The sequence below is a fragment of the Melopsittacus undulatus genome, chromosome Z (genome assembly GCF_012275295.1).
Source record: "Melopsittacus undulatus isolate bMelUnd1 chromosome Z, bMelUnd1.mat.Z, whole genome shotgun sequence".
NCBI classification, from domain to species: Eukaryota; Metazoa; Chordata; class Aves; order Psittaciformes; family Psittaculidae; genus Melopsittacus; species Melopsittacus undulatus.
In genome coordinates, this window is record NC_047557.1 from 25,690,594 (window position 1) to 25,718,372 (window position 27,779).

Sequence of the window (27,779 nt, forward strand, 5' to 3'; positions counted from 1 at the left end):
TCAAGTCAGTCCATAACATGGCTGGAGGGGGACTCAGCAAACCATGTCACCTGAGCTGGTTAACATCAGAGGCCCATACATCTAATTCAATAAATTACCTTAAGCTTACACGAGACACCAGCTGACGGAACATATTGCACTATCAAATTTTAGGTGAGAGCTACCCTCAAATAGTCCTGATGATATTCTATAGTTAGAATTACACCAGACATAATAATTTCAAGCAGCAACACTTGCACATATGACCAAACCTTCCCCTCACCCCAAACCAGCAACCCAGCCCAACAACAAACACCACAACAGAACAAGGACTGTCAACTCCTAACACATAACATTTGAAACAAATAAGATGAACTTCGGTGGTAAGACCTATTTATTGGCAGTGAGTACACACAGAATGCAAGAATAGCCACATCATTTCAAGGATTAGACCTTAGGAAGCTTCAATTACAGCATGTATTGAATAGTTTCTGACCTATAGCCTTAGAGCAGTTGATGCGCCTTTGAACAACACCATTAGGAACACAGAATAGTGTTTGGGGTGCAAAGCAATTATGTTCTCTGCAAGACTAGTTGCAAGAAAGTGAATGAAAGCAAAAGGTCTCCATGTGCAGGAAATGAGCTAGGAGAGGCACAAGAGGGAGGAGCTGTCTGCTAACACCCCTGACCCTCTCACCAGGGACAGCACAACGCAGATGTTCAGTACTTTTGCTAAGCATCAAGAAAACCTTTGAGGCAGGACATATAAAAAAAAATAAATAAATTAAACTCTACCTTTAATGGTGTGGTCAAAGCCCTCCTGAATTGACATTCAAAATCAATCTGGCTCAGAACTTTAAAATATTGGAAAATGTTAATTTTTACACTGATGATGTCATAATACAGTAGTTATTTGCTCCATTTTGAGAGAGTAAGATATCAGTTTGCCATCATTTTCACTCTGATCAGCTTGTCTGCCTCATAAAAAGTTTTATTTGGTTTTTACTGCAGTATGTGTTTTGAAATCACATGTGAACTTTGTGAGAGGGTGTGCTCATTGAGAGAGGGTTGTCTGCACTAAATTCAATTGTCTTTAATTTTTATTTTTAAAATAATTTGGCCAATAGTCCTGAAAAAAATTGGACTTTTTGTTTCCAACTTTAAATCAATGAACACATAAATTCTGTTAGATTATGATATATTGGTTGCCCTAAAGCCATTCTGTGACCTACACTCCTAGATTTGGTGATTACTTTAACTTTCACTCCTGTCACTAGTTACCTTAGAGCGTGAATGCAATATATCATCCTAGGGATGTTTTTCCTGTCGTAGACATCCGTAGTCTCTGGATAAAAGATCTAAAAAACAAAGAGTGTACAGTTAAAGGAGTAGACACATTACTAAGCATAAAAGTAGCTAAAAAGAGCTCTCAGCAGGACTATACCTTAAACTTACAGAATTTCAGCTGTTAGTTCTATACAGCTGTGAATCAAGTCCCTTCTGATGTTATTTTAACTTTATCGGTTGTTTTCATAAGCAAGAATTCAATAAAGCATTCAAAAAATACTGGGGGGGGGGGGGGGAGGGGGGTGAGCAGGACGATAAGGAGGCAGAATTTCAGCAAGATTTTTAGAAAAGGCCTTTGCCAGAAGCTCCAGTAGTAGGACAAGCAGTAGGGCTTATCCTGCTACAGACACCCAAAACCTGGGATGCAGCTACAATTAACAACACCTCCTTGCAAACCAAGCTTCTCAAGAGTGGTTTAAAACCTCAAAATTCTAACTGCCAGTACCCCTAACTTTGTGAATACACCATTCACAGAGAAAGATATTCAGAGAGGAATAAAGGAATATTAAGCAATTTTGCCAAAAAGTCACATCATAAGTTCCAGTTCTGGTTCTACCACTAATTTGTTTCTGGCCTTGGTCCCAGTCACTAAACACTGTTTCTCAAAAAAAAAAAATAGACTTAGTTAACCGTGAGAGTTGGCAGTGTGCTTCCAGCCCAGGCTGGGAACTTGGGACTGTGCTGTCCCATAGTTAATGAGACAAGACTGAGTAAGTCAGTAGTACAGTGCCCTCTTCATCATTCACTCACAATAACTGTGGGAGGGAGAATAAGGAAAGCATTTGGCCATGACCACCTTCTGCAACAGAAGCAAAGTGTTTCAGAAGAGAGGTGGCAGGGTGGAAATCAGCCAGCTGAATGGATGACTCAAGTTACACTGGAAAACAGCCTGACCTGGGAAAGGCAGTACCCTCTCCGTCTCTGCAGCATTTCTGCTGGCAGTCATGGGTGCCCTTTTCTGCTTACAGGCACCTGCAGTGGGTTTGCCTGCAGTGGCTGGACACTAGTCTCTACAGCCCTTCTGGCAGCTGCCTGAGCTCCCCTGCTGTGCCTTGCCACAGTCTGGTTGAGGGATTATTTGCCCCTAGCTGTGTGCAGGTGTCAAAATGTCCACACAATCAGGATAAGTGTTTCCACACTGCCCTTTCTTAAAGAATTTTCACCTGAAAATGACTCACTGGTGCCCAAAAACAGCAGCAGAAGGAAGATGACAAGTGAAGACCCACAAGAAGGAAGACAAATAGAAGAGGTGACCCAAGAAAGCAGCTGGCTGAAGAAGAGGAGCAGCATAGCTGCATAGGTGCACTGGAGTGTGCAAAGACAGTCTGGAAACAGGCTAGAAGCATAGAAACTGGGAGATACGTTAGGAAGAAGAGGCAGCAAGAGACCCAATGAGAGGCAGTGACCTAAAGGAAGCAAAGTTTTAAGTGTTCTGTTTTAAACCATATTCTTTCAGGCCCCCACAAGGACTGTACTAGCAATAAGATATAGCTAAACCACTGCTAGCACTAATACTTATCTTCCCACAGGAGAAGCATCCTGAGAATTCCTACACATAGCACTTGTCCGCAGTAGTCTCAGCCCATGCACACTAGCAGCAGTAGCACATAACTGACACTCCCACTGCTTTCAGCATTACCTTCACTTCAGATTTGTTTCCCCAATAACCCCTTCCCTGTAGAGTTACTGTAAGCACCTGTTTATGCTCAAACAGATTAAAGGGCATCTCAGTGAGTCAGTGCCTTGAGCCGATTTCTTTACTAAAATTTAAATGCTTACCTTAGGCAAACCAATGGACTCCATTGCTCTTAACCACTGTACGGTATTGTCAGTGTGCCGAAAATGAAGGCCAGATCGCTATTGCAAACAGAAGGAAAAGATGGTAAAACTTACATGAAGCCAGACTGAACCTGGAGACCGAAGTGTCACAGTCTCATTGCTGCTCACAAAACATACTGATATATCAACATCCCCATGCTGAGCAGCTCATTCATTTAAGTAACATAAGCCAGATTTGTACCCATCTGAGTGGGCTTTGACTGAAGTGGCCACTTACCATCTTTCAATAGTCTTTGGGTGTAAAGGCTTGCTGTCAGATACTAGGAACCATTACCTTCAAAATGCAGAAGTGCTAACACTGCTCAGCACTTCTGTGAAGGAGAACGGATAAGGAGCTCTTACAAACTCATCAGACTTACCTGAATACCTGACCCTTCCTACAGTCTAGGCAGGCAGTAATTAAAGGAGGAAAATGGAAATTTCTTTTCTTTTTTTTTAATATTTTTTATTAATTTTTAAAGAGTCAGAGGAAAAGGGGGAAAGAAGCCCAGACTCAAGGTTTGGATATTTTCAGAAGCAGCATTTAAATGTAATCAGGATTCTTAACCATGGTTCTGTAACAATATGACACCTAGAACAGCTTAATTTCTCAACTCTTGAACAACAGCCAGTGATTACACCTTAAAAATTACCATTTTTTCTGCCTGTTCTACATGTGGAAACAATGCAGTCTGTAATGGGATTGTTCATATGCATGTATGTATTTCTGTATTATTGATGATCTTGGAGTCAATGAAGAGCTTGCACAAACAGCAAGCAAACTGTGAGCTTGGTTTTGCTTCTCAGTGTTAACTTCTATAAAATAAACACACATATGTAATGAAGTGAGTGTCTTTCCATGCAAGATGAATAGAATTTGGATTAGTCATCAAGTTTAATTCCTGAATTACTTTTGTCCCTTATTCTTAACAAGAAATAACTGTATAAATGGTAAAGCTCATGTTCTCCCTGAGGCCAGCAGTGTAATTTGTTCAGCTTTAGAAAACAGTAAGTGACACTAACAGTTTTTGAAAGGCTAAAACATTTCTAACATCACGATGGTTTAGTGCTGTGTGTCTTTCATCTAGTCCTGACAATCTTATGTGAGAGGTGCAGAACATCAACCATCCTCAGTATCTTTAAAAACTGGAAAACAGACATCACTTTTTGTCTTGTCAGTGAGAGAACTGAAAAAAGTTATTACCTTATAGCGTGCCTGCTCCACATCGTATATCTTTTTGTCTGACACCACGTTAGGGGCAAAGAACTTTGCGAGCTTGGCTAGGTAAACACCATTTCTTAAGCCTTCCTCCAGCTCTGTAGTTGGGGGCAGTTCTTCCTCCAAGCAGACCTCCATCCACCTACAGAGACACCATTGGAGAAACATTGTTATTTGTGGTTTTAATAGAAGTGACACATTTCACCCACAACCATTGCACTTTTAATGTCACTACCATAACACAATCATAAGATAAAAGGGTACAGGCTAAGGACAAAATTCTCACATTCATTCACATGACAGATCAAAATTACTAGAGAATCAAGTTTGCACTGTGTGACCCATCAATAACCAGACAACACGCCTTGAAGTATAAATCCCCAAAGGGGGGTTTTAACTTGGATCTTTTGAACAGAGCTATGCTTTTAAATAGGCAATAATTTAAGATGAAACCAGAAAAAACCCACAGACTACAATGTATTATTGATGTTTGCTTTAAAAAAAGAACCCATGATAGGGATGCTAGGGCTGAACCTCAAGAGCATCAAGGCAAATAATGTGCTAGATAAACCTGGTTCCTGAAGCCAATGTGCTCTACAGCCCAAGCTCACAGCAGTGCTCATCTCAGCACAGAGCACTCCTAGAGCTCATCGTCCTCCCACAGTATATGACAGCTCTCCATGTCCACCTGTGAAACACGTGGTGCCAGTGCTGGGAGTAAAGAGTCAAGCTTTTTGTTGAAACAGCCCAAGGTACTTTATTATTTGAGGTCTGCCTGGCAGTGTGTTGTCCAAAACTTTTCCATCTCCCATCATGTAGGATGGCTTCTCATAAAAGAGTGACTCAATCCTTCAAGGAGGTAAACTAGTTATGTTTTTGAGACTTGGATGTGATACCTATGGTAGTAGACATAAAACACTATTTATTAAATACATAACCAGTTCAGAAGGCCAGTAATAGACATTAAGCTGTATTATCCAGTATTTTTATATGGAGTAGCCAGGAGAAACTGCTGCCAAAGAACTCCTGAAAAGGTTAGCATTCTAATCACTAGACCAGAACTTCCTTACATTGGTGGTCTAAGTGTTTTGGCCCTGTAATATTATTCTTATCTCTAGCAGCTAAATCACTTTGTAAGAGCTATAAAACTCTAGTTCTTTCCTATTTTCTTTTTCTTCCCCACTTAAGCAATCTCTCTCTTGTTAGAAGGACATTAATACCATTACAAATGGACAAGAGCAAAACTAAAGAAAATAGTTTGCTTTCTTAGTGTCACTGAGGCAGCATTGCTGTATGCTGCCTGAAACAACATTACAAATCCAACACCACCTCCACAGGGGTGGTTTTAGAAACCAGAAAGCTAGGATCCAAGCTGAAAGTGAGCCAGTTTCTTCTCCCACCACAGCAAAGAAAAAAACTCACTACATCATTTTGTTTCAGGTTAAAACTCAAGACAAATTACCTACTCCATTACACTTTTGGATTTGTTACAGGACATATGAAAGTTGTTTCACTGAAGCACAGACTACCCAAATAGCTCTTCAGGAAACCACCAGTCATAAATCTGGGACAATAACACACGAAAGTGTGTGGAGTGAGTGCGATTAGGAGAACTGTACTTTGCAGTGTAAAAGGTGGTTTGGTGACAAGTTTTCTGGGTCCATGTTCATGTGTTATTGCCTAAGGTCACAAAAGTCATCATCATTAATGACATTTTATAGGCTAGATATACACGTTAAGGCAAAATTTGTCTTCTCCAAAATGGAGGACAAGGTAGGATAAAAAAAGAATGTGTGCACCCAGCAATGTGGGTTTCACCTGAGCCAGTTGGCTTTTCTACAGAATTTATTTCCTAAAATGTGCCTTCTAGAAAAAAAAGCTGCACAAATCAGCAGAATGAGCTTCTGAGCCACAGGAAGTAACCACCATGAGCTGAAGCTGACCCTGTTGGTCAATGCACCATCTCCAGTGAGACGAACTGTATACCCTCAGAGCAGTGTTTGCTAGCTTGCATTGGATCCTTTGTATTTCTAATTCTCTTTTTTTCCCTATTGAAAGATTTTTCAGATATCTTCAGTCCAGGGCACCCCAAAAAAGATTACATTGGAACTGTTTTTGAAGATACATGTATGTGCCCCCAAAAGAGTCTGTATATAACTGAGTCATTCCCCAAGCTCTAAATGGGATGCTTACCCAAGGTGAAAGCTACTTTTCAGCTTTTAAACCTCCTGCTATACAAAAACTGCAAAACCAGTTTGGATTTGTTTCCAGTGTGGTGATGAAAATGAAGATTAATCTGGAACCATCCTGTTCTAGATAGGAAGGCTACCCAGTCTAGTGGGTAAATGCCATACACTGAGGAGCAAATGGGAAACAATATGAGGAAACAAACCAGGGAGGAGGGGGACAAAAAAGAAAGAGGTGGTGGGTGGGTAATGAAGAATACAGTTGTCATTCCAACAAGTCCAGATAAACAAACTAACAAAATCAAACAGTCTCTTTTTAGCACAAGTATGTTAGAGGCTCAGCGGGGAAAAACAGAAAAAAAAAAAGGAAAGAGAATGAAATAGACCAGACTTGAAAGAAACAAAGAGTTTCTTTCCATTTATGGCTAAAAAACCCAAAGTCGTATGAATTCTAGACAAACTCAGATGTTTGTAGTAAGACAACTGTAACGTAAAGCTTTTGGGAATCAGTCTTCAAGACTGAGCACAGCTACAGCTTTCACAGGTTTTACCAATGTCTGGAGGTTGCAGAACTTAGCTACAAGAAGATCTACTGTGAAGAGATTTAGTCCATTTCGCACTCTTAATCAGAGGCAGGGAAAACTTTTGGATTTGCATGAAATCCTACAAATACACAACCAACCTTGTAAGTTTCAGTTATGCAAACAGCTGCTACCTAACTCTGCTACTCTTTCTCCTAGTATTAATTGTAGCACATTTATATAGCACATTTCTCCCCCGTGCTTGCAGAAAGCTAGTTTTTTGTTCCCTTTACACCAATTCCGCTAAAAGGGAATTGTGGTTTTAAACAAAAAAAAAAAGCATTACTTTAAGGTTGTGAGGTTCTGCTTTTTAAGACACAGTTCGGTGAGTTTTGTGAAAGTTATCATGTGACATGGTACTGATAGGAGGAGTAGACTGGGTTGAAAAAGAGACAAATCCTTCTACTTCCATTTCTCTAAGTGAAGCAGAGCATATCCACCTGACAATAAAGATTTATAGTACCTTAGGAGCAATTTATTTTTCTTTGGGGTTCAAAAAGCAAAGCTGCCTTTGGCTCACCCACTGTTTTCCTGAGCATGCAGGACTGCAGCATCAGTATCAGATTTAAGACTGTTGCAGAAACTACACAAGAGGAAGGGCCTACAACCCAATGTTAGATGGTATATTTTCTTTTAGTATGAAGCTCATGGAATAAAACTATTATAACTATCAAATGTACAAGTGTATTTCATAGGATCATAGGATAGTTTAAGTTGGAAGGGACCTTACAGATCATCTGGTTCCAACATGCCTTCCACGGGCAGAACACCTCCTGCTAGACCAAGTTGTTCAAAACCTCACCCAGCCTGGCCTCAAACTTTCCACAATGCAATCCCTACAACTGTGTTTTTAAAAACCTGAATTTACTGACAAATGTATGCCATTAAAAACTGCCACAGTGAACATGGTGGCTGATCACTCATTACAGCTGAAACTCCACTCCCTGGTGGAGAGACAAAGGAACCTCAGGAAGCAGACCAAAACATTAAACATCCCTGAAGTCCTGGCTAGTGCCACCAAAAATTAGCTACCATTAGAAGAGCCTTGCAGAGCTACCAATGCCAGTTTAAGTCTTAGGATTTGGATTTGAACATGCATTAACAATGTTTTTCTAAAGACACATACTTGGGATCATATACCAGTATGCATAAATATAGCCTGCTTAATTTTCATAATACTGCAGTACTTGCCAGTGCAAAAACAAAGGATTTGCCTTAGATAAAAACCCAAACCGAGACCTGATCAATGGAAATTAATCTCCAAAACTTTAATTCCAATACATAGAACTGGGAAAGCCTGCCAGGCATGAGTGTTGAGGTACAATTTCCTGTTGCTTTGCTCAATTCTGTCTGACTCTTGGCAATCTGCTGCAGAGCAGTTCAGCAGTGAATTTCTGGCAAGATAACAATGACTTCTGTGCCAGACCCACGAGCAGTTAACAGTATGCTGCTCACCAAGAGATTGCAGTTTCCACATTTGACCACACAAAATAGCAGCAGTGTAATGAGCTCAGGCTTGCATTTTAAAAGCAAAGCACCCCTGAATCTCATTCAAGGCAAGCTCAAGGGAATTGGAAGCACTGCACTGTGAACTTAACCAGTTATGAAGTTGTCATTGACAGTTTGTGTGGTCAACAAAGCAAGCACAGTTGGCTAAGGGACTGGAAATGCTAGAGCCAGCGCTCAGCAGAGAAAATACATTGTATAATCCACCCAAAGCCCACCACATTTGGCATGCATTGGATATAGCAGCAAAATTTATACTTGTGCTGCCCTGCCCTTTTGCATTTATGCTGCAATATGTGAATCTAAGGGCATCAAGTTTTCACCTCCTGCGAAGCAAACTTTTGGATAAAGGTGGGACTCCAGAGCCAATGCTCAGAGCAACAGGATGCTGCTATATGACAAAGGTATAGTGAAGACAAGGTAAAGATAAGTTACCACCCATTTACTACCCTCTTGGCTCACAATTCAGTATGGTTCAACACATGTGAAACAGACTGTTGAGCTAGAGATTACAATGCAACCATCTTATTGCAAAGAAAAGCTGAAAAAGTCTTGTTGTTATTAAAGTAGCAATCAGTCCCAAAGCAAATTGGTAGATTCTGACTTTGAGTGTCTGTGAAGTGGCAGGACTATTTTAAAAATAAAAACTTTTATTTGAAGATACTTGGCAATATAAATTAGTCTGAAGCATGAGAACTCATAATTTAGAGTTCCACATTGTTATGTCTCTAATTTCTGAATGTAAACAGTTGTTAAGAAACCTCATGTCTTAACTCTTCATTTGCTTTTGGTTTTTAATACAAAAAGAGTTTCTCCCCCCCCCCCAACATTCCCATAGGTATTGCTTTAAAAAGGGTAAGAGGGTAAGAGCAGCAGAAGCAAGTTAGGTGTGTTGTTTGGCTGAGCAGGCGTAGTGCTGGTGGCATTGACTTTTTTATAAGGAAAGACTGTGTTAACTTTGGAATTTGTTCTCAGACTGCGAGCTTTAGCATGATACAACCCTAAACCAGAAACCTTGTGAAGAGGTGGTTTCACAAGCACCTACAGGCTATTTCCAGAGGGAATGCATGCAGAGCTTCCACACAAAGACAGACATAGATAATTTGAAGTTCATCATGGCAAAAAGTGTGAGTTGTGTAAAAAACCTGCAAAGACTGGAGGTTACACTTAGAGGCTGTGGAGAGGAGTAGCAGAGCAAGTAGCTGAGAAAACTACTTTATTCAGACCTTTTTTAGTTCACATTCTGGTGCATTCAGCCCCAAATCTGCTTTACGGTTGGAAGCCTTGTCTCAAATCAGAGTTATAGTCCTCTGCTATCAACTTACTCCTGGAGCCAGAGACTCTAGAAACACTGTCTTCTAAATTTGAGGCTCTAGATTCATACTGCAGTGACAGCCTCTCCTGAATCTCAACTTTTATCCATCCTAAAAAGCATACTTTGTGTGAAAGATAAATATTTTGTGACTGTAGGTTACTGGAGCAATGTGGGGAAGGAAGGTGTGAGATGTCACCACTAGTCACTTCTTTTATGTTGCATGCAAGAAATTACATGAAGACAGCACTGTGGAAGACACCATTAATCACTTCCCTACACAAGAACTCAGAACTTCAGCATGTAAAATGAGGATCAAATCCTTTAGTAAGAGATTTTGGATTAACTTCTAGAGCTCTTACTTTTACCCTTCCTTAAATCAGTTTGAATTCAAATTTGCTTATCTAAGGCAGCTAGTGTTAGATTCAGCAGCATCTGAAATTTTTGTAAGTATGATTTCACCAGGGAGAATACTGACTTTCAGTAAGAGCTACACTGAAAACTATGAAGCATTCATGAATGGGTTGTCTGTACATAAGTATTAAAGGACAGATTTCACTGTGTGTTACATTGTGTTAAGTTGTGCACACGGGCATGAGGTTTATTGCAACATTTATTTCCCTGATCAAACCAATTCTGATGCATTTCTTATTCAATTTAAATGAGTTGAAGCAAGCAACAGTGACAAATTGCCTGCCCTGTACATTGCACTAAATCAGCAATAAATAGTTTCAGCAATGTTTTTCCACACCAGATCTCTGCTGCCATAGCAACACTGCGATATTTACAAAATAATCTGAAAGGTGTTATGAAATTCTGGTTCACAAGATGGCAGCACAGATATTTGTTGTTTTAATCCAGCTATCCCTTATGTGGGTTAATCAGTGATTAGAGTCCACAAGGCAAGTTGCTGCCCAGGAAACCTGCTCCAAAGCCCCAGTATGGCCCCACTGCCATCAATGGCTGTTGGGCACACAGAAGCAACCAAATTCTGTTTACTCAGTACTTCTATGATGGGGGAAAAGAATTACTTAGAGACTCTCTAGCAACACCCCAACAGGCAACATCAGCACATGTGCCTGTGCTTCATCACAGCCCCCAACCTTTGCAAAGGCTTTGCTTTGCTGTCTTCTCTGTTTGCAGAGACAGTAAGATTTAACAGCAGGAATCAACCACAAACTGGATGACTGCTCTATGAGATAACATGCAAGTAGGGGGCAGCTGCTAACAAAGCCCATGGTGATGGTCACAGAGATGCCTCATCTTATTACCCTGCTATTGGCCTAGCTCCAAGTTGTTAGGGGCTGGGGAAAAAATGTTGAAGAGGCAGGGGAGAAAGTGGTAGCAGTAAAGGGGCTCCCTGCACTGGTGGAGCAGCAGTATTTCTACCTAAGGAACCTCACCTCATTCTTCTCAGGAGGAATAACAGCAGCCAACAGGTTATGTGAGTAAATTAGGTAAAAATATTATAGGATTTTTTTGTTTGTTTGGATGAAAAGGGAGGAAAAGGATGAAACAGATCTGTTCTCTCCTAAAAACCTAGCAAATTCTGTGCAGCTAAGTTAACACAACTCAGATTCATGTGCATCACCCAGCTGCAGAGTTCAGACTTGGTTTAACAGCCCTCTCTGCAAGAGGCAGCAGAGACCACAGCAGCAGAAACATAAGTCTTTCCTCTGTTAGTGTGGCAGCAGTGGCTCAGTGGCCCCCAGAAAGTGTAATTTCAGACAGACAACAGACTCAAACCACTAATGAAATTTTAGAGAGTGTGGACATGAGCTCCATAGCAAGTGCCACAAGCAAATACGAAAGTTCTCCCTCTAACCCTACACATCTGAAAAGAAAGGAAACCAAATTTGGTATGTGCACTTATCTAAATTTAGTATTTTGCAAATCTGTACAGATAACAATTTTATAAACAGAAGCAGACACAGTAATAGAAGTATTTTCATACAGTACAGCATTTGTTGGTGTGGAAATGTTACAAGTTATTCCCCCAAACACACCATATTTGCTTTAGAAAACAGTGTGACTGCAGATTCCAAGACCATAGTTTAGGCTTGAATGTCATACCCTCTTGCTACATGCTAGTGCAATTTGCTTTGCTCTTTTATGTCTTCTACACCTGCAGAATGGAAATACACTTCAGGGCACCATCATGAAAACCCCAGCAGATTTCAGATATTTCAGATTTATCAATTTAAAGGTTTCTGGCCTGACATAATTTAATAAATCCTCAAAGCAATCCACTTGGGCAGAAGAGTAAGCAGAAGATACGTGCCACTGGCAAACCGCAAAAATGTTACAGTAAAATAGCCAATAATGGGTCCTTCAGACTACCTTCATACTTTTGTCACACATTAGCCTTACTTAAGACACAGCTACAGTAAGTATTAACCCAAAGTCAACACACTGCCATGACACTAGATAGTATCCATATCCATAGAAAACTGAGCTGTAGTCTCTATGAAATTATCTATCCAACAGTAACTTTAATGAAGCTACTATTAAAATTAAACCAAACCTGTCAACCAGGGATCCTACACCTTTTGTTCACCTTCTCTCAAACTTTAGTGCATCACCAGATGCACTTTTTCTAGCAGCTGCTAAGCTAGCCACACATTGAAAGACAGCTAAAGAAACATCAAAACAACAGTCATTTTTACATCAAGATCTGCTATTTTATGTGTTTGCCTGTTACCACTGCATAGTGCCTTCCACTCAATATTAGTCCTCATCTGTCCAGAGGGATATGCTATTACTTTTATTTTCAGGTAATCCAACAGGCATAAACATTATCACTAAGAACCTCCAGTGTAAATTAAGCATAAAAGATTGTACGCTGTGTGCATTTAGAGCTAAGTTCATTATTCAAAACCAGCAACAGAAAGACACAGCCCTACCTGCAAACCTGCATATTTACTTGACAAATGATGCAGCTGGGTAAGCAGAAATCCCCAAAGGAGGTAGAGACTACAAAAAGTGTCAAGGCCATGCAGGAGACCCGTAGCAGAGCAAGAAATCAAATTCAAGCATGGCAGGGTACAGTATATTGTTCTGACTCCCCGGCTGGTTCAAGCCCACTGGCTTTGATTTGGGTATTATATTTACCTGTCCAACATCTGACAAAGGCTACATTTGTGAAAACAACTAGTAGCTATTATGCAGGTATAGAAACTAGAAAAAGGACCCAAGAAGTATATCTGCTAGACTGGAAGCTAGGACTCAAAAAAAAGTGGAGGACAGCAGCCAACTAAGAATTAAAAGACACGGATGAGAGAACAAGATGTTAAAGAAGTGGAAAGACTGAAAGAGCCAGCTTGTGAAAGGCTGAACTGTTGTTAAAAGTATTTACTGTTACGCAAACACTGCAAAACTGGAGCAAGAGGGAGTTTGTGAGGTTTAAAAATTGTCTCATGTCAGAAAAAAAACACAAGACAAAGAAACAAAGTTAAACCCAAGACATTTAGCTGAGAAACTCCATGCACAACACCTACAGTTACCTTTTCTCTTTTCTTCTTCCCATGGTTAAGCGAGCCATACTCCCCAATCTCAAAGTTGCCTACCTATTCGACAACAACCTAAAATTGCGAAGTATATGGGACACAAATAAGCCCTGCACAAGATGACAAAAATGTAGGCAGCAATATAATTTTTAATAATCCACAAAGAAATGAAAACCCAAGAAATTTGTAGTGTTGCTTTATAGAGATGAAGATAAGCAGCATTTCTATAACAGAAAGTAGCAAAAAAACCAAAACCAACCAAACTCACAAATGCTCTACAGTCTTCCTTTTATATATAGAGCAAAACCAAAAATTGTTGAACAAAGCTTTAGATTCTCTAGGATCATACCATTACTCCAGTTTCAAAACTACACAGCATTTTCTACAAAGTTGAAGCAGCCAGTTAACACAGATTTACACTAAGGGTGATATACAAAATTTCTATATAATGTGTAGCTATGAGGCCTTGGTGAAGACTTGACAGTGCAAGTTGGAATTTTTATTGAGGACATGTGATTGAAAGTTACATAAAATAGAATCATAAAATCATGTAATAGTTTGGGTTGGAAAGGACCTTAAGGTAATCTAGTTCCAACATCCCTGCCATGGGCAGGGACACCTCACACTAAGCCATATCACCCAAGGCTTCATCCAACCTGGTCTTAAACACCGCCAGGGATGGAGCATTCACTACCTCCCTGGGCAACCCATCCCAGTACCTCACCACCCTAACAGTAAAGAATTTCTTCCTTATATCCAGTCTAATCCTCTGCTGTTTAAGTTTCAACCCATTACCCCTTGTCCTATCACTACAGTCCCTAATGAATAGTCCCTCCCCAGCATCCCTGTAGGCCCCCTTCAGATACTGGAAGGCTGCTATGAGGTCTCCACGCAGCCTTCTCTTCTCCAGGCTGAACAGCCCCAACTTTCTCAGCCTGTCTTCATATGGGAGGTGCTCCAGTCCCCTGATCATCCTTGTGGCCCTCCTCTGGACTTGTTCCAACAGTTCCATGTCCTTTTTATGTTGAGGACACCAGAACTGCACACAATACTCCAAGTGAGTTCTCACGAGAGCAGAGTAGAGGGGCAGGATCACCTCCTTTGACCTGCTGGTCACGCTCCTTTTGATGCAGCCCAGGATATGGTTGGCTTTCTGGGCTGTGAGTGCACACTGTTGGCTCATGTTCATTTTCTCATTGACCAACACCCCCAAGTCCTTCTCCGCAGGACTACCATGAATTTCCTTTTTGCCCAACCTGTAGTTGTGCCTGGGATTGCTCCAACCCAGGTGTAGGACCTTGCATTTGACATAGTTAAACGTCATGAGGTTGGCATCAGCCCACCTCACAAGTGTGTCAAGGTCCCTCTGGATGGCATTCCTTCCCTCCAGTGTATCAATGGAACCACACAGCTTGGTGTCATCGGCAAACTTGCTGAGGGCACACTCAATCCCACTGCCCATGTCAGCGACAAAGATATTGAACAAGACCGGCTCCAACACAGATCCCTGAGGGACACCACTTGTTACTGGTCTCCAGCTGGACATTGAACCGTTGACCACAACTCTTTGCGTGTGGCCATCCAGCCAGTTCTTTATCCACTAAGTGATCCACCTATCAAATTGATGTCTCTCCAATTTAGAGACAAGGATGTCATGTGGGACAGTGTCGAACGCTTTGCACAAGTCCAGGTAGATGACATCAACTGTCCATTTGTTCCGTAGCCCCATCACAGAAGGCCACCAAATTGGTCAGGCAGGATTTCACCCTAGTAAAGCCATGCTGGCTGTTACCAACCACTTCATTGTTTTTCATGTGCCTCAGCATGCCTTCCAGGAGAATCTGCTCCCAGATTTTGCCAGGCACAGAGGTGATGCTAATTGGTCTGTAGTTCCCTTGGTCATCCATTTTCATCTTCTTGAAAATGGGGGTTATATTTCCCTTTTTCCAGTCATCGGGAACTTCACCTGACTGCCATGATTTTTCAAATATGATGGACAGTGGTTTAGAAACTTCATCAGTCAGCTTCTTCAGGACCTACAGATGGATTTCATCAGGTCCCATGGACTTGTGCATGTTCAGGTTCTTAAGATGGTCTCAAACCAAATCCTCTCCTAAAATAGTCATGGCCATCTTAAACACATTATTTTGGCAGTACTTTAGAGTCAGGAATAAAACCACTCCTTCAAGAAACAGATTTGAGAAATTAAAAATTAGATCACTCTGATTAAGCTGCAAACCTCTAAAATCTTCCCTTGGAACAGCTTATATTAATGCACTTAGGTAACAATAGGACTGAGTGACAGCGTAGATGTGGTTCAAAGTCTAAGCCAGGAAGAAAAAAGTGATTGCAATCAGTATAGTAAAATTTTAACAGTGTAATTAATAGTACCTCATGTAACAAATACTCAGTGTCTGGTGACAGTAACTCAGTTTAAAGGTTTTGAAATCACCATTCCCAACATCTACGCACACAAGACAATTTTGACTACAAGAACAAAGAGTGAAATAGCCCTATCAGAGTAATCAACAAATGATAGAAATCTATCATCTATGACCCAGTATTCAGGTTACTGAACACAGTAAGAACGGTTCAATAAATACTTAATCAGTTAAGAGCCTGCCAGTGTCCAAACAAGATATTAGGCACTGGCAGAAGTGAGCTACCAGAACATTAATTCAAAAGCAACAAAAAGGTCAATGGTGTATCAAATTCTGGCTTATGGCACCTATCACCAACCAAGAATCCACTACCACATGCCTTAAAGTACCAGTGCATAAATTATTTTCTTCCAGCCTGTCAAAAAGAAGTGATATTCAATAATTCAAATGCGCAAACCAGCTACCAGCATCTATGTCATTGCCTGACACCCCCCCCCCAGTCAGCTCTAATGCTCTTGCGAGCTCACACTGTGACACAGCCACCACTTGTCACAGCTGACCCAGGCTCTGCTGTCCTCTAACACGATTCCCATTACTTGTCGCCCTATTTAAACACAAGATGCCATATGCATGAAAAGTCTTATTAAAACTCGTTTTTGGATGCTTAAGACCACTTATGGGAAACCTCAGTTGTTCATGAGAAACAGCAAATGTAAAACAAAGTGCTCCTTTTTTTCCTTGTTCATGCATGAAGAGGAAATAAAAATCAAAGAAGTTTAAAAAAAGAAGGAAAAACTTGATATGTTTTAGAGTCTATTTTAAATTAGTCATAGAGCTTAGGTGCTACAACTACATTTCCAGAGAGATTTCAGGTTGTTTTAACCCTCTGGAAAACCTTTACATGTATGAACCCTAGGGAATGGTTTGCTCACTGATTTCTATAGATGTAATTTTCCTGAAAAACATGAACTACAGAGAAGCTCAATGGAAACAAAGGTGATGCAATCTGCTTCAGCCAACACAGTGACCTACTTGAGGATGGTGGTACAGGAGTGCTTCCAAGATCTCTCAACTGCTTTCAAGCACAGGAATTAACATAAAAATCTGTGCATTAGAAGATGGAAGTAGCACCAATCTCTTTCTATTAGGAAATCAAAGCGAAACATAGGGCATGCACCCAGGCACCCTGAATCACCTTTCATTAGGAAACTAGTATTTTAGACTTATATAACTTACTTTGCCAGGGCCACAGAAAGTTTACTCCATCTTTAAAAAAGCATAAGGGGTTAACATGAAATTTTACATTAATAAGATGACACATGAAGACTTCTGCAAAGACATTTAGTTCAGTTGTGTTTTACTGAAGTAGAAATTAATAAGACAAGAGGAAACAAATATTAAGATGTTTTACATTTTACATTTATAGGAGCACTCTGTTGACTTTTTTTTTCATAAACAGCAGTTAACTCGGGGTCTCTGATCAAAGCCAACGATTTAACACAGCAAAAGAAATCCCCTACACCCATGAACTTGAACCAAAAAATATATAAAGTCAATTTACCTCACTGCCAAGCCCATTAATGACCTAGATACTTTGATCAAGTTAACAAGCTGTGATGGTTTGCTGATTAACTCTTAGCCTTACATTGAGACCTAAGTGACTTAGGTTGCTATTTTAACCTGTGAATTCACTCCTCCTTTTTCTCTTCACTTTTCTCTGCACTTCACCCCAAGCGAGTACAGCACCTGCACAGTGCTAGCAATGAATGCTGGGAAGATGTTGCTGAAGGTACAGATAGAAGCCAGATGACGTTAAAACTGAAGGTCCACTTTTGCCTATCATTTTTGGGGCATGCTCTCGTATGGTTTTCGGAGAGCTTGTATATTTTGAGCAGCCTGAAGAGCCTGTCTTGGGCAGTCCAAGTCCTTCTGTAAGAGGGCCATTGAGATACTTATAGCTTCCATGGCAAACTCTCCCACAGCATGCCCAAAGCTTAGCTGAGAATATTAAAAAAACCCCACAAGTAACAAATCAACCAGCCTGCACAGTGGCAGGCAAAGTGACAATGGAGAGCATGGAGACACTAATTCACCAGTACAGGAAAAGCAACTGTAATCTGTGAGAGGAAGAAGAATGCAACCGTCACCATGCCACACAGTTCCTGTCAGTAAGAGAAATGGGCAGGAAGAGCCAACCACAGCAGCAGCTAGATAAGGGGGATCAGGAGGATGGATGCCAGGATAGCAAGATTTACAGTGGGGAAGAGTAAGCCAATTAGGCAATGCTGACAAAGGCCTGAAAGGGAGTGTGGAGGGGTGGTGTCTCTTAGACCAGGTCATGAAAACGATGTAGCAGTACCACAGCAAAAGAAAGTTTTGCCCAACTATAAGGAATGCACAATTCCTCATTGCACAATGACAGTCAGATCAATTTAAATTTTAATATCAGAAGCGTCTATGTGGGCACTGGAAGAGGTGCTTGAACAAGGGAGGGGAGTTGCCCTTGGCCACCATAGATTCTGCTGAAGTATAGACTCTAAAATTGCTCAAGAAATTCTTTTGAAAGAAGAGGGAAGAGCCTGAAAAAAGTGGTGAAGGATGTGCACAATTACATTGGCAGACACAACTTGAAACCAAGAATACACAGTTCTAACTCTGACACAGAGCATCTTCCTCCTTAGACGTTTGCCTTCATCTAAGATTTAAAAAGTATGTCTTGCAGAACTTCTGCACACTTCCTTTGATACCCAGCCAAATCCTTAAACAGCATATTTTACTTCAGCTTTCCATGTGAAGATGGAACATAATTAAAATGTCTGCATACTTTTCCTCCTCAGGAAGACTAATACATATATTCAAACAGCCCAGTTGCTCCTGATTTTGAACATGAACATTACACTCTAAGACTATATTTCAGGAGTGCATATGGTCTTGCAATGAAATTAAAAACCCTGCTGATGTCCCATCTCCACTGATGCAGATGACATTTTTCTTGTGAAGAGATGCAAGTCTTTTTGGTTTTATTTCTCACTGGGCTGCAAAAACTCAAAGATTCTAACAACTTTCCTCTACTTCAAATGGAAGTAAAGGAATGAGCATAGTCCTTTTGCCACTCTTGCTCCCTCATAACAGTCAGCCATTAAAACTTCAGCTGCTTCCTGTGCCAGCTTATAAGCAGCAGATATTTCTGGAGAGAGCCATTTCCAAGTTGCCTCAATTGGTGGTGTATTTTTATCACCACACTACAGTAAAGGGAGCTTCTCACAATTGGAAAAGCAGATCTCCATCTGGTTGCCAAGTAGTACCTCTCCCAAAGGCAAAATGACCCTATCTCTCATGGCATCAAGCTCCCAAACAAGACAAACCTTTGCAACAGTATCCAAACTTATAATTAAGCATTCAGCAACTTTCAACATACTTGCCGTCAGAGGACTAGGTTTATCTTTAACAATAAATTTAAGAGGACCAGACGTCCAGTTCCTTGAAATTCTAGAACTATGTTCAGAAAATACCTGCATGTGTCCTTGCTTGTACCTCACCCCAACACTGCCGTAGAACAAGCCCTACTGAGACTATGCAGAAACTTGCTAAAAGCTTCATTAAAAAAAATAAATTAAAACCCACAATAAATCAAACCCACATTTCGGCTGGTAAGGATTTGTCAGGAGTTGGTTTCTCATGAAGGAAACTAATGAGGATTCATACAGTAGAAATCAAAACCAACATTACCAGATTCTTTAAGATAACCTGAAAATCCAGTATCTAGGTGGGAAGGATGTTTATAGATACACACACATAGATGTCTGAGGAATTTTGATGCCAACATCATCTGAGGTATGGCAGTCAAGCAAGCAAGTGGCTGGGCAAAGAACATTCAAGAGCTGAGCAAATCCCATGTGTCTCTCATTGAGTGAATCAGCATCTGACCAAAATCTGTCACTCATACTGTACATCTGCTGATCACTGCTGCAAGAAGGCAGCAGTCTGCAAGCGCATCAAGGTGATAGTTTAAGGTGGGGGGCAGGTGAAGTATATGAAAGTAAAGCAAAACTTAAGTCCAAGCTAATGAGCCAAATAGGGATGAGAAATAAGTAGGGTGGATGAGGTGTACCCAGCTCCTAAGCAGCAAGTTTGGTGAACTTACTTGATAGCTGTTGGAAACCAAAATATTGAATAACAACTGTTTTTCTACTAATACTCATAGCTTATGTTGTTATCCAATAAATGTAGGAACTGGCTGGATGGTCGCACTCAAAGACTTGTGGTCAACGGTTCAATGTCCAGCTGGAGACCAGTAACAAGTGGTGTCCCTCAGGGATCTGTGTTGGGACCGGTCTTGTTTAATATCTTTGCCACTGACATGGGCAGTGGGATTGAGTGTGCCCTCAGCAAGTTTGCCGATGACACCAAGCTGTGTGGTTCCATTGATACACTGGAGGGAAGGAATGCCATCCAGAGGGACCTTGACACACTTGTGAGGTGGGCTGATGCCAACCTCATGACGTTTAACTATGTCAAATGCAAGGTCCTACACCTGGGTTGGAGCAATCCCAGGCACAGCTACAGGTTGGGCAAAAAGGAAATTCATGGTAGTCCTGCGGAGAAGGACTTGGGGGTGTTGGTCAATGAGAAAATGAACATGAGCCAACAGTGTGCACTCACAGCCCAGAAAGCCAACCATATCCTGGGCTGCATCAAAAGGAGCGTGACCAGCAGGTCAAAGGAGGTGATCCTGCCCCTCTACTCTGCTCTCGTGAGAACTCACTTGGAGTATTGTGTGCAGTTCTGGTGTCCTCAACATAAAAAGGACATGGAACTGTTGGAACAAGTCCAGAGGAGGGCCACGAGGATGATCAGGGGACTGGAGCACCTCCCATATGAAGACAGGCTGAGAAAGTTGGGGCTGTTCAGCCTGGAGAAGAGAAGGCTGCATGGAGACCTCATAGCAGCCTTCCAGTATCTGAAGGGGGCCTACAGGGATGCTGGGGAGGGACTATTCATTAGGGACTGTAGTGATAGGACAAGGGGTAATGGGTTGAAACTTAAACAGCAGAGGATTAGACTGGATATAAGGAAGAAATTCTTTACTGTTAGGGTGGTGAGGTACTGGGATGGGTTGCCCAGGGAGGTAGTGAATGCTCCATCCCTGGCGGTGTTTAAGACCAGGTTGGATGAAGCCTTGGGTGATATGGCTTAGTGTGAGGTGTCCCTGCCCATGGCAGGGGGGTTGGATGATCTTGAGGTCCTTTCCAATCCTAACTATTCTATGATTCTATGATTCTATGTTTTGAACAGTAACAATGAACCTGACATTGAGACAAATCCCAGACATTATTTTGTCCTTCAACTGATCACTGCAAGTACAGTCTTTACTTGCATAAGCTCTACTGAAAAGCAGCAGAATGCACCCAGCATGCACAAAACATTATGTCATAACTCAAAGACACCCACTCAGACAAAGAGTTGGAATTACTATTTTCTAGGTATTTGCACATTGTTTTGTGTTCAGTATGGCTGACAAGGGAAAGAGCATAAGCATTTATTCTTCAAAAATTTCTTCTTTCTTTGTCAGTTTGTTCTTTTACAAAGAGGTTAAATGAAAGGTAAGCTGTTTTTTTCAATGCCACTCTGGTGGCAGATGTTGTCTTCAGATATGAGCAGCTTGTTAGCAAATCCTGAGTACCTTAATTTTACATATATAAATATATATGTTAGTCTTGAATTATAGCACACTCCTTTCACACAGCTCACTTTACATAATTATTGCCTCTCTGCTCCATTCTGGCTTGTGTTGAAAAAAAAAAATACTCTCCTGACACTGCAGCACTGTACGACAAGCAAATCACATCTTAGGCTGAAGTATTTACAACTACTGGATGGAGAAACACCAACTGTGCAGAGCAAGAAACAGAGTCAAGGAAATTCTAGATATAGAAAAAAACCCTAGATTTAGATTTTTCAGAAAGCTTTCAGGATTTTTTGTTTGCTTATTTGAGGTTGATTTGTTTTTTAATGCATTAGTTTTTAAAACTGATTTCAGTAGATAGGTATTTTATTACTGGCAGTGCTTATCAGAAAATGATCAACTCCCAATCTCTCATGTTGGTTATGGTTAACTAGACCTTCTTCTGTGCAAATTTTTACACCTTTTCTATTTGGTTTCTAATCAAATAAACTTTACATGCACTTTTTTAAATTAAAATGAAAATACATGCTTATTTCAGCAGCAGTACCATACATTAAAGTAATTGCTATATAGTAATAACCACACATCTGCCTTTACTTTGAGAAATTTTATTAGGAAATGATGGTGAGCAAAACTGAAACAGTCTTTATATTGACAATTACCACTATTCAACAGTGACCAGAACTCAAAAGCTGCCTTTTTATTACTCATATTGCATCCATTTCTGCTCTTTAGATGAAAAACAGCACTGTCTTGTAAGAACGAAAAACAAACCTGTGAAGAATTATAGCTCTTTGGTTTAAGGAAGACTTTCAGTCTGTCCTTGGTCCTCTGTCAAAGTGACTTAATTTTCTATGACAAAATTATGACAAAATACCTGCACAACAAATCTTAATTCTGTTTGTTTTCTTAGTTTTCAGCAATTGTCACTACCTTCATCTTGCTTCTTCTCAAAAAGCTGAAAGAGCTTTTTTATGGAATATTTTACTCAATTTATTGGTATTTTACCGAGACTAAAAATAAATTTATATTGATGTAGTAACTTTTATTAACAGTATGTATACTTACAACCACATGCATAAAGCTGTCCAAGAGTCTTGCAGTTGCCCGGTTTTGGATCCACAAATTTTGTCACAGTGAAGCTTCAGTCTAAGTATTTGAATCATTTCAGCTCTGTTCAACATGTGTGAGTTTGCACTGCCAGAATTTTCACAGAGAAGGTACACATGCTCAAGAGAAAGCAGAGTGTTTAATGACACTCAAAAGCTTCTAAAAATCTTGACAGAATACAGATGCAACTCAGGGTCAGGGCTTGAAATAAATAAGTGAGAAGAGGGATACACTGCAACCTATTTAAGTTTTGTAGAAAGCATATCAGGTAGTTCAGTACTTTGTTCTCCTAATGCCTAACACATTTGATTTATGGGTTGGTTTGGCTTTTTACACCTATTTAAAACCATGCACTGCGGGCATCTCTTGGGCAATGCATTTTGACTTCTGAAGGACAATTATCTGCACTGGGATGAACAATATCTGATGATCAGTGCTCTTTAGTTTGAAGTTAATGGAAGAGTAATCTTTTTTGACTGTGCCTGTCACATCAGTGCATAAATGGTAAATCCCACTCCAGAAATGGAAGGCAGTCAAATAACAAACCATTCTACCTCCTTTTAAGTCACAGGTCCAAGATGCAGTCTGGGCTATGGATAGTCAAAAGGCAAAAACCTCTTTCTGAAAGAGTTTTAAATTATGATGTATTTGAGTTCAACACTATATTTAAGGATCTTACCAGGAACATCTGTTTGTATTCTGGTTGCAATAATCAGGAGCAGCGGGAGCAGCAAAGCATGCTGCTGGAAGAGACAGAGCCAGCAGTTTGTCATGCATAGAAATGAAGTGCACAGGCTAAGCATGTAGACTTGTCTTGGTTAGTGCTTTGCTTAATACAGGTGGGTCAATTTACATGCCAGTTTTTATTCACTGTTTAGTTTTTAATACAGAACACAGAAACAGAGATGAAGTAATAAGAAACATGCTGCTCAGCTCATTTATCTTGGGGATACACTGTACATTATATTTCCAGGCCAGGGTCAAACATCTGAAAGCATGGTGGTTCGTAGCAAATTAAATTCCACATACATTCCCAAAGCAAAAGAATTCAGGTTGATATATCTGCCAGTGACAGAAAAGGAACAAAAGGAGACAGTAAAAATAGAGCTTGTTTCCTCACCAAATTCTACTTGTTAGCCTCTTTCACCTTTGCGTTTTATAAGAGAAAACTTCTGGGCCCCAGTCTTATTTGCTGCAGGTTCATAGCATTTCATCAGCCTGTGCCTGGCACTGGCCAGGATTCTCATCTGATGTGTCAGGGTTAGAGCACCTGGAGCTGCTGGGCAAAGGAGTCCTGAGGAAGTTCCAGGGCAACCATTCCCCAGGTCGCACCAACGGCACAAGGGCCATCAGCATTGTCTTTTTGGACCATTTGGCAGGCTGGAGAAGGTGATACAAAGACACATCTTATGTCGATACATTACGCATTTGTGTATGTAGTTATATCAAGCCACTCTAGTGAGCCATTATTTAAGGGCTGCTTTAAGGTACAGATAGATGACCACTGGACAAGTTAACATTTTCCTTCCCTTTTTTCCCCTGTTCATTCTTCCCTGCATTTTGCCTCCAATTTTTGGCCACACTAGAGACCCAGGGGCTGTGTAGAGAATGGATCCAGGGACCCTACTGAGAACTAAAGCAACACCTCAAGACACATACGTTGGTGCTGACCAATTCTCTAGTTTGACACAGCTTGGCTGCAAGAACTACTGCTGGCATAAGGCAGACAGCAGAACAGGATTACCCACCCTGCAGTTATCTGAAAACAAAGTTCAAGGAACACACTGAAGCTTTTCTTCATGTCTTTTGCATTACCTCTGTATTTAAGTGCACAGACAATTATACTGATTTAAAAATTGAGATACACATCTGATATACAGATATTTCCTTTTTGTTCTTGTCAGCCCAGTTTCTAAATAGCCTTTGGTTTGTACGTGAGATATTACATTATCCAAATTACATCATTTTCTGGCAGCTATGGCAGGCCTGGCCTGTGAGTCACTTTCCAAAACGAGGGGAGAGTCACACTAGGGAAGAGCATGCAATTCAAAGGTTTCTATTGTTCTGGACCCTGGGGTCCATGCAAGTTCCGTTGCTGCTCAGTACAGAAGAGCTGATAAAACATCTCACTACTGACTTAAATGAAAAGGAGCATCTTCAAGAAATGAACAGGCAGATACAGTTATACAGTCCCCAAAATCTGGAGTTACATGATCACTTGCTTGCATGTGTTGGTTTATCCATGGTCGATGCATTGCAAGTATGCGAGCACACATTTAGCTGCAAGTTACTTTATCTGCATTTGCCAGATAAGCATTTCCACAGCCATAAGCAGTAGTTTCACTAACTCTGTGCACAAGGCAGGGCCACAGGCCTACAACAAGCCTTCTCTACTCAACCCTGTCTGACCGTGCAATTAATCAATCTGAGAAATAGATTGAAAGAAACCCAAAAGACTATGGAAACAATTTTTCATTACAGACTGTCTTGAGGAATAATGCTAATTATCACAGAAGCGTTTCCAGTTCTTCACTGTATCCAGACAGTTATCCACCCCAAGAAGAATGTTTCCTCTTTAGTCACTAATTGGATCTTGTTCGTAAAGCCAATCTTTGTTTCAAAGTCTGACACAGTTTGGGAACTTAGGTACTACAGGGAAAAAAGATTAAAATGCCTTTCTACAGCTGACAAAGACACTATAAACATTAGCCATATATAAAAGAATGGGGCACATTAACATACATTATTTTCCTTTTTGCATTTATTTTGCAGCTTAGATAAAATATGACAAAACACTTTTTGGCGTATATAGGAAGCATCTGATCTTGCACAACTCCAGAGTTTCATTTAAGGTATTTACTAATCAGGAAGACTAACTGCACACCAAATCACTTTAAATGTTAAGTTATGCAAATGATGGATTTGTTAATTCTTTAAGCTTAGAAAATTAAGGGACAGTTACTCCAAGAAGGAACAAGCATTGCAGGCAGTGCTGCATACAAGAGCAAAATTTGCTGTACCAATGCCTCCCTGCTTAAGGCTCAAATGCTCATTTATCCTCTTCGCAAATAATGAGCATACCTGAAAATAACACCAGAAATGCTGTACCTGAATTCACTGCATGTGTACACCTCCTTCACATGATAGCAAAACCTCAGACTTTTCCATAAGCTGCTACCTCTGGTCACTAAAGTAATAATGAACATTTAAAATTAACCAAAATTTTGACAATTGATATCCAGCTTATGTACAGTGCATGTGATTAAGCTCTTCACAATGTTAAACCAACACAGATACCATTAAAAAACCACCCATCTGCTACTTCAGCTTTCTGACCCCTAGTCAAGTAGAGGTCAAAGATAAACTATACTCTTCTGGCTGTAGCAGAGAACACACCACCCTCTGGTATTCTGTGCTCTATTCATCAGCATTCCAGCTTCTCCCAAACAGCACTAGATCAGTATTCAGACACATATGCCAGATCCCCTCCATGGGCCAAGAAGTTCTCAGCAAAAAAGAGTACAGAGCAAAGATGATGTTAAGCCATCTCCCACTTCCACCCTACCTTGAGTCAGGCCACACCAGTCACTGAAACATCATCCAGGCAGTCTCAGCCTTCTGACAGCAGAAGAGCAGCAGAGGTGTATCATTATCTGTGATGTAGACCAATATGCGAGAGAAAACTCACATGTGCTGTCACATCCACCACACCATCACTCTTCAAAGATGCCAGGTTGCAACAGGACCAGCTGCCCAGCATCCCCCACTGGCTAGCAGAACTTCACATTTAGTCTCTGAGAGCAGAGACATCATCATGATTTGGTTTTTGTATCATGTAGCAATATTAAAAAAAAACTCTCAGTTCCACCACTCTGTTTTCACTACACATCTAAGATGTTGCATAAGCAATGCATTTCTTAAAAAAGAATAGTCACAAGGAATGCTGAGCTAACCTGTTCTGCGTCTCTGCATCTAAATGTTTTTAAAGCTCTAGTTCTGAATGCTAGAAAATTTTAATTCCACCAAACCATGATGGGGTGTGTTTTCATTACAGGAGCATAACATACTTACCAATGTACAGTTTGCCTTGTAACAAAAATGTAAATGACAATTTCAGAACACTAAACATTTTAATGTCAAGAAACCCTACTGATTCCTGTATTTTATATGAAATTATTCAAAGTAAAATGCTTCAAGTCAGACAAACTGCACGCTTTACAGACCAAGTCCAATGCAATGCAGTTTCCTCCTGCCACCAGGACAAGGCAGGTACACCGTCAGAAGACTGAAAGCAGATAGCTTGAGACAATTATCATCCTCTGTCTAAAATGTTACCTTTTGAACAGGATATGTTTGTGCTCATTTCAAACTTCATAACAGCCTGAATTTCAGAAGCATGTTGGCAAATATATATTGGGGTGACAGTTACACAGACTGGACAACATAATCCATAGCTCTATACTTTGTTCTCCAGTATATACAAAGATCTGCAAATACATTTGCTAATCAGTTTTATAACCCTTTGAGTCTCTATTTTCAGAACTTAACAGAGCAATTTTTTTAAATTTTTTTTTAACATGTAATGTCTCTGAACTACGTACTTCAGAGGATCAACTCATAAGGTCTATGGACGACTTTGTGGATGCAGGCATAACCAGAGCTTGAAGAAACATAGCAGGTTTGTAACTAGTTTCAGTTCTGAGTACCATTAGCCCTAAATTTAAGATACAATTCAGACTTCTTTGCACACAACAGCATTGGACACTATTCAAACAGCTGTTAGAGTTTGTAGTCATTTATTCCAGTAGTTGTACTCTGAGAATGCACAGGTGTGCACAGATGGTGTACATGAAAAGCAGCATTCCCAAGGACTGTAGGCGCAAAGTTCCTTAGTTTCTTCCAAAGGGACTGAAACACAGCACTTAAAGACCCATGTCAGTTTGAAATTCAATCAATACTTTTTTGTGTGTGTGTATGTGTCTAGACATTTTTCAGTGCATTTACATGGAACGTTCAAATGACTTAAAGGGACTAGACTGTCTCTAGCAAAGTTCAGCTGATGGTTTGGTTTTTTTTTGCTAGTGCTACAGGTGAAAACTTCATAGCTCCATAGAGAATAAAGGCTGCCATCAAATTATAGGTCATTAC

General features: G+C 40.5%; 1 protein-coding gene across 4 annotated transcripts in view; it reads right to left on the reverse strand.

Annotated features, from left to right (window-relative positions):
* IQGAP2 (IQ motif containing GTPase activating protein 2) overlaps positions 1-27,779 on the reverse strand; it is a 127,399-nt gene that overhangs the window by 58,466 nt on the left and 41,154 nt on the right. For all 4 annotated transcript variants that reach the window (XM_034072604.1, XM_034072603.1, XM_034072605.1 and 1 more), the window contains exons 3-5: positions 4,349-4,505; positions 3,106-3,183; positions 1,261-1,337 (exon numbers count right to left, since the gene is read on the reverse strand). In XM_034072604.1, coding sequence (XP_033928495.1) covers positions 1,261-1,337; positions 3,106-3,183; positions 4,349-4,505 — 312 coding nt within the window. The remainder of the gene's footprint in view (positions 1-1,260; positions 1,338-3,105; positions 3,184-4,348; positions 4,506-27,779) is intronic.